The sequence below is a fragment of the Piliocolobus tephrosceles genome, unplaced genomic scaffold, assembly GCF_002776525.5.
Source record: "Piliocolobus tephrosceles isolate RC106 unplaced genomic scaffold, ASM277652v3 unscaffolded_19538, whole genome shotgun sequence".
NCBI classification, from domain to species: Eukaryota; Metazoa; Chordata; class Mammalia; order Primates; family Cercopithecidae; genus Piliocolobus; species Piliocolobus tephrosceles.
In genome coordinates this window covers 1-7,274 of record NW_022301574.1, presented here as the reverse complement: position 1 = coordinate 7,274, position 7,274 = coordinate 1, and the positions used below count along the sequence as shown (strand labels likewise).

General features: G+C 47.5%; 1 protein-coding gene across 4 annotated transcripts; it reads left to right on the top strand.

The window, feature by feature from the left end:
* Positions 1-1,487: 1,487 nt before the first annotated feature.
* Positions 1,488-6,530, top strand: TSR2 (TSR2 ribosome maturation factor). 4 transcript variants are annotated; one of them, XM_026450402.1, is made up of 5 exons: positions 1,488-1,615; positions 1,796-1,994; positions 4,416-4,503; positions 5,033-5,204; positions 5,436-6,530. In XM_026450402.1, the coding sequence occupies exons 4-5, from the start codon at positions 5,049-5,051 to the stop codon at positions 5,568-5,570; spliced, it is 291 nt and encodes a 96-aa protein (XP_026306187.1). In that variant the 5' UTR covers positions 1,488-1,615; positions 1,796-1,994; positions 4,416-4,503; positions 5,033-5,048; the 3' UTR covers positions 5,571-6,530. The 4 variants fall into 4 exon arrangements, with proteins under 4 accessions (XP_026306187.1, XP_026306185.1, XP_023057803.1 ...); XM_026450400.1 differs by having other exon boundaries at positions 4,416-4,507; positions 5,028-5,204; XM_023202035.2 differs by having other exon boundaries at positions 1,491-1,615; positions 1,796-1,886; positions 4,416-4,507; positions 5,028-5,204.
* The last annotated feature ends 744 nt before the right edge of the window (positions 6,531-7,274 follow it).

Here is a 7,274-nt window from a genome sequence, read left to right as displayed (position 1 = left end):
GTGAGCCACCATACCTGGCCTAATTTTTAAAATTGTTTTTAGAGATGGGGGTCTCACTATGTTGCCCAGGCTGGTCTCGAACTCCTGAGCTCAAGTCATCCTCCCACATTAACCTCCCAAAGTGCTGGGATTACAGGCATGAGCCACCATGTCTGGCTCTTCTTCTTAAATATGCATGTTTACAACTAAAGATTTCCCTCTAAGTATTGCTTTAGCTGCATCTCATGCATTTTGTTTTCATTCATTTAAAAGTGTTTTCTAATTTTCTTTGTGATTTTTTTCTTTGACTCATTTGTTGCTTAGGAGTGTGTTAATTTCCACATATTTGTGAATTTTGTAAGTTTATTTTTACTGATTTTTAACTTCTTTCCATTGTGGTCAGACAACACACTTTGTATGTTCAATCCTGTTAAATCTATTGAGCCTACTGTATGGCCTAGTGTATGATCTGTTCTGGAGAATGTTCTTGTGCACTTCAGAAAAACGTACAGTTATCCCTGGGTATCTGTGGGAGATTGGTTCCACGACCTCCGGAGAACACCAAAATTCATGGATGCTCAAGTCTCTGATATAAAATGACATAGTATTTGCGTATAACCTATGAATATCCTACTGTGTGCTTTAAATCATTTCCAGGTGTGACTCACGCCTATAATCCCAGCAATTTGGGAGGCCGAGGCAAGTGGATTAAGCCCAGGAGTTCGAGACCAGCCTGGGCAACATGGCGAAACCTGTCTCTACTAAAAACACAAAAATTAGCCGGGAGTGGTGGTGGGCACCTGTAATCTCAGATACTCGGGAGGCTGAGGCACGAGAATTGCTTGAAATCGGGAGGCGGAGGTTGCAGTCAGCCGAGATGGCGCCACTGCACTCCAGCCTGGGCCACGGAGTGACACTCAGTCTCAAAAATAAATAAATAAAAATAAATAAATAAATAAATAAATATTTTCCAGGTTACTTATAATGCCTAATAAAGTGTAAATGCTATGTATATAGTTGTTATACTGTATTCTTTAGGGGAATAATGTCCAGAAAAAAGTATGTACATGTTCAGTGCAGATGCAATTTTTTTCCTGAATATTTTCCATCTGAGGTTGGTTGAATTCATGGATGTGGACCGCCCCCCATAGGGAGAGCCAATTATATTTTACTGTTGTTTGTCGCAGTATTCTATGCAGATGTTAGGATACTTTTTTTAAATGCAGAGTTTTAAGGCTATACTCACTGAGTCCTCTGCCCCAGGGCCTGGAATCTGTATCTGTAATAAGTTCCCCACATATTTCCTCCGCAGTACCCACGGATCCGGAAACCATGGCCCCACACGTCCTTCAGGTCTGGTGTCCTTTGATTGAAGTGAGTGACTCTGGTGGTGTCATTGATCGCTCTGACAGATTTTTCTTTTGCTCTAGTCTTGCTGCCAGGTCTGCGGAAAAGAGAATCCTGTGTTCTCAGGCTCGGCTGGCGTCTCATTCTGCCTGGGCCGAGCTACAGAGGGATTGGGCCGCCGGGACGTCACGTGGACCGGGGCCGGATAATGGCGGGCGCTGCAGAAGATGCGCGAGCTCTTTTCCGGGCTGGGGTCTGCGCGGCCCTGGAGGCCTGGCCGGCCTTGCAGGTCAGTGGGGCCGGGCAAGGTCAAGGTTAGGGCCAGGGGCAGAACAGGAGTTGGTTGGGCTAGGTGCCTGAGGCTTGGCTAGGCGGCGTAAGAGGAGTTGGCTGGGCGGCGTAAGCGGCCTCCAGGCAACTCCAAGTCTGCTCCCAAGTTGACGTGATTGGCTTGGACCTGTGTTTACAGATCGCTGTGGAGAATGGCTTCGGGGGTGTGCACAGCCAGGAGAAGGCGAAGTGGCTGGGGGGTGCGGTGGAGGATTACTTCATGCGCAATGGTGAGTGAATGTGAGGCGCTGCGACCCGCCTGTGTGGGGGTGTGGAGAGGAGCCCCATCCTGCAGAGCCTGCATTTCCTCTCAAGCAGTTGTGCATTGGTACCTAAAGGCGAGGTGGAATGAATTCAGTTTTTGGAGTCAGAATCCTGGATTCCAGTGCTTTACGGGCTGTGCCACTGACTCGTGGGATTACTCTGGACAAGGCAATTTACCTCCCTGAGACTCAGTTTCCTAGTTCCTAAAATGCGTATAAAAGTATCCACCACAGCGCTGTACAGTAGAAATATTATGCTAGTCACATGTAATTTAAATTTTTTAGTAGCCACTTTAATAAAGCAAAAAGCAGATGAAATCAATGTTAGTAAACTCATTGTATACGAAATATTTCAACATGTAATCAGTATAAAACATTGAGATATTTTACATTTTTTAGTATTAAGTTTTCAAAATCTGGTATTTTACAGTTTTAGCACATTTCGATTTGGCCTAGCCATATTTCAAGCCCTCAGTAACCACCTGTGGCTGTTTGGACAGCAAAGATCTTCACTGTAGACTCGTCTTGAGGGATATACAAGAACAAGAGGCCCAGTAGAGGGCCTGTTGCATAGTATGGTTTTTAAAAAAGCCTTCATTCAATTTCTAGCTTTGGAGATGACATTAGGCACAGTCATCTCTCTCAAGAAAGTATACTATCCAGTGAGGATCCACACACGTAAATAGTTACAACATTGATAGATTTTCTGATAAAGAGGAGCTCAGTGTGCATGGGGTAACAGGCTGGGGAGACAGGTTCTCAGTGGAGGTGGTGAATTGGGCTGGGTCTTAATGAGAAGGAGTTAACTAGGTGGGGGAAGCAGAGAGACAGCAATACTCAAGTTCTGTGGCATGAGGGTATAATGTGTTATATTTGGAAAGTAGCAGGGAGCTCAGTATTGGAGTATGGGTGTGTGTGCATGGAGGGGGTTTTGGAGGAGTGGTAGAGAATGAAGCTGGGGTATGGGAAGCCCCCCTGAAAAGCATAAGACCTGGAAGCCCTTATGTGCCTTTGATTTTATCATTTAGGCCAGTGTTTGCCAAAATTCATGCTAACTAGTCCTGTTAGATGTTCAGTGAAGAAGCTTCTCCAGTCACGTTATGTAAGAAAAACTCTTTTCTTCTGCTCCCACTGAAAAGTCTCAACACTCATGAACATATTAAAAGCTTGGGCAAGAATAAGAACCACTAAAAAACCTGTTTGCTTTTGTTTCTCATTTGCTTTCTATGGATAGTGTCCCTTAAGACCCAGCAGAACAGATATTTCTCAAAGGCAAACTATGAAACACTGCAGTAGGTGGTAAAAATTCGTGGGCAGGTTCTAAGGTGAGAAATAGGATGGGATTTGCTGGCTAGAAAGTTCAGGAAGTAATCAGTATGAAGCATAGCCTGGAGAGGGAAAGACTGATGAGAATGCTGTTTGTGTCTAGACACTGATGAGGCCTGAAGTAGGACAGTGGCAACAGGCATGGAAAAGAAAGGGTGGAATAGGGCCTTGGAGATTGGTTGGCTGTAGACAGGGAGGGAAAAAGAGGCAAGTTCCTGGTTTGAGTTGATGGGTGGATTAGGTGTCTTTTCACGGAGTAGAGGAACCCTGGAGGATGCGAAGCAGGTTCAAAGAGTAAGGTGATGAGTCTGGCTTTGGATATGGAGGATTTGCGGCATCTGTGAAATGTCCAGGCACAGAGTAGTCTCAGTTGGAGATAAATTTGGGGGATATTAAGTTTGAGTGGTAGGCAAAACCAAGAGTGTGGATGAGCTCTCCCAGGGAAAGCACATAGAGGGGAGAGGGCTAGGAGCTTTGTGAAAGACTTTCTTGAGATACTCTCTAATTCAGAAAAAGTAGAGCATAGGCCCATAGGTAACTGAAGCCCAGAGAGGAAAGTGGCTCGGTCAGAGTCACACAGTAGGATGTCAGTGTCAAGGCTATGATGATTTCATCATTGGAATTACTATGTCCATTTCTTCTTAACTATCCCATTGGTCTGTGGCTTCTTTTATCAGTGGAACCACAGTTGTGAAGGTTCTCTACACTTCAAAAACTTCAGCTTTTACATGATAGAAATTAACATGGATTATGGATCTTCACTGTGCTAGGCATTGTGTTGGATGGTTCCTCCTAACAGACCTTTGAGGAGGCCACCATTAGCCCCACTTTACAGATGAGAAAACTGAGGCTCAGAAAGAAGTAGCTTGCTCAAGGTCTCATAGAGGGGAGGCTAGTTAGAATAGGCCAGATGAAAGAGGGTGAGTGTAGGGCTAGGAGTTGTGGGAAGAGGCCTTGGTAGGAAGAGATGGGAAATGAGGTGTTAATATTTAGTGGTTCTTTAAAAAATTATGTTAAAACCTGGAATGCAGAACACTTTAGCAGATAAAAGGCTTACTGTGCCTTTACCCACCCAGTTGCAGATCCACCAAGTAGATTTTGAAGAGCAGTGGGCAGGGGTGATGAAGTTGGCTGGTCTTTGACCCAAGGGCCCTGTCCTTTTCTACTTAGCTGACTTGGAGCTAGATGAGGTGGAAGACTTCCTTGGAGAGCTGTTGACCAATGAGTTTGATACAGTCGTGGAAGATGGGAGTCTGCCGCAGGTGAGCTTACCATGGGCACAACTGCAGTCTCCCTACCTGCAGTCTTTCTTCTCCCCAACTATCTGTTTTGGGCCAAAACTCTTGACTGTGACTCTCTGTTGCCTAGAGGAACAAGTGTGGCCTTTCCAAACCCTGCCTTCTTTTATTTCTTCCTATACATCATTCCCATCCAGGCCTGTTCCTCACCCCCATCCCAAGGGCAAGTCAGGCCAGTCCAGATCCATTTTGGCTCCCCAATAAGATTACCTGCCCTTTTACATCTTCTTTCTTTCAAAGCCCAGTTCTAGAGCCTTCCCTGCTAGTTAAGCCCTCTTTTGCTGCTTTAGGCCCTCATGTCATGCGTTAGGCCCTCATTTGAGCCCTTCATATATGGTTGCTTCATTGGTTAATTCCTTGGGGAGGAAAGAGCCCTGTTCTCTTCTGGAAATATCCAACCTACTCCCGACTGTTGCTTCAAAATGGGCTGTTTGTATAGTAGATTCTCTGGAAAACCCAAACTGGTTGAATATTTTCTTGGTAGGTGAGCCAGCAACTGCAGACCATGTTCCACCACTTCCAGAGGGGTGACGGGGCTGCTCTGAGGGAGATGGCCTCTCGCATCACTCAAAGAAAATGCAAGGTCACAGCCACTGCACTTAAGACAGCTAAAGAGACTGATGAGGATGAAGATGATGTGGACAGTGTGGAAGAGATGGAGGTGAAGTGGGTGCCCCCTGGGTTGGGGGATACAGATGTTTTCAATTTTCTGGGAGAGCAGCTAGATTCACAGAGAAGTGATAAGGGGATGGTGGTGGTTCGTGATAGTAGTGGTATCCAAAGAGGGCAGGGAAGTTTCCTAAAGTTACACAGCGAATCCTGGAAAAACTGGAGCAGAGCCTGGGTCTCTAGTGGTCAGTGTATTCAGCTGTCTTTTAAATCTCCCCTCCAGGTCACAGCTACGAATGATGGGGCTGCTACAGATGGGGTCTGCTCCCAGCCTGAACCCTCTGATCCAGACGCTCAGACTATTAAGGAAGAGGATATAGTGGAAGATGGCTGGACCATTGTCCGGAGAAAAAAATGAGTGGGGATGGTTGGAAATGGCTTTGGGCCCTTATTTGCTAGTTCTGAGAGTTGTCTGTAGGGTTTTTTTTTTTTTTTTTTTTTGAGGATTGTAGACCTGTGGACTGGTTACCCCGTCTCTACCCTCTCCCCTGTTCCCCTGTCTAGCTCCCTCCAGGGCAAGGAAACCCTAGGGTCCTTGGTCTTGGGGGTGGGGGGACCTTGTTCAGCACATTCCCTTGGGCCTTTAGTTAACATCTGAATGACGAAGCCGGGTTCCCCAGTACAGTGTCTTTTGGGTGCAGTCATTGTGAGGAAGGGGATGAGTGAGTGTGGGTGTGGCTGGAGGAGGATCTAGATGCCAGTGGACAGTGGGCAGGTGGATTTGGGGAGGAGAGGACCAGCAGCAGCAGCAGTACTCAGTGATGGGGGCTGGCTGGGTCAGGAGTGGTGAGATGAACACGCAAATGGAAGGGAGAATAGGTGAAGATGTGAACGAAAGTAGCTCTGGAGCCTTTCCCGTACCCCACCCCCCACACATGCAACAGCTGTGTACCCCTGCCCAGAACTTGGAACCTCCCAGGAATGCTGCCTTCCTGCAGCCCAGCCTCCAGCCCTGGGTTCCCTCAGGAATTCGAAGACCTTGGCTGGGTGGTGAGCTTGGAAGAGCTGGGCTTTGTTTTCTGTCTCCTGTAACCTCTTTCCTTACTCCTTATCCCATCCCATTTGAGTTCAGGGGTGAGGCTTAAGATCTTAATAAATAATACCTTACTGCTTAACCTGTGGCTTGACCTGTGAGGGGTAGCCTTCGAATCCGCCTTCTGGGAGCTGAGCTTCAGAGTTTACAAGGGAGCGGTTTTCTGAGCCCACCCTAGCAGCCTGGTACTTTGGACAACCAAACAGATGGACGAACGGAGCACAGCAGTGCTATGAAAGTTACTGTAAGCCTGAAATAAACTGTATTTTTCTTTAAAAAAAAAAACAAAAAAAAAACCGAGTATCCATTGTCTTCCCCCCGTTCCCCTGTCCTGCCCGGTGGCCCTGCCATGGGTCTGGACGATAAAATACTGGGTAGCCTTGGGGCCGGGTAGAAGCTGTAAGCCATGGGAGAGGCAGGAGAGGTCTAGTTGCCACCCCACGTGGAGTTGTACATGTGAAGACACTGGCTGAGGAGGCAGGGGTGGGTCGGGGCCCCAGGGTCAGTGGCAGAGCTGGTAGTTGAATCCAGGTCTCCTACCTCTGGTGCTTTGTGGGGAATTGGGTGGAGGCAGGATCTGTGGTAGGGTATTGAGGGATGAGGGAGAAAAACGACCTAATTCAGGTGGGTCTAGCAATGGCTCCCACCCTCTCTGGGGACAGGGATTAATAAAAATTAACATCACTGTAGGAATATATTTTTTAAAAGCCCACGTTTTGTGAAAAGATGAATTAAAAAACCCAAGACCCAGCATTCGGGATTGAAAGTGCCCGTGATGGGAGTTCAAGTATTGACTGAGCTGGGAGGGAAGGGGCTAGAGCCCCCAATCAGACATGGGCAGCTAGAGTGTGGGGTGGGGGCTCCCAGTTTGCCCCAAACCCTCTAGGTCTTGTCTCGGGTCTGGGGGGATTCGGGGGGTTCAGCAGTGGCTCCTAAAGCAGCCACCGGTGCCTCCTCCATCTCCCTGTCCTCAGACAGTGTGGGACCCGGGCAGAACGTGTCCCCTCGGCCCGCCCGGCCAAGCACAGC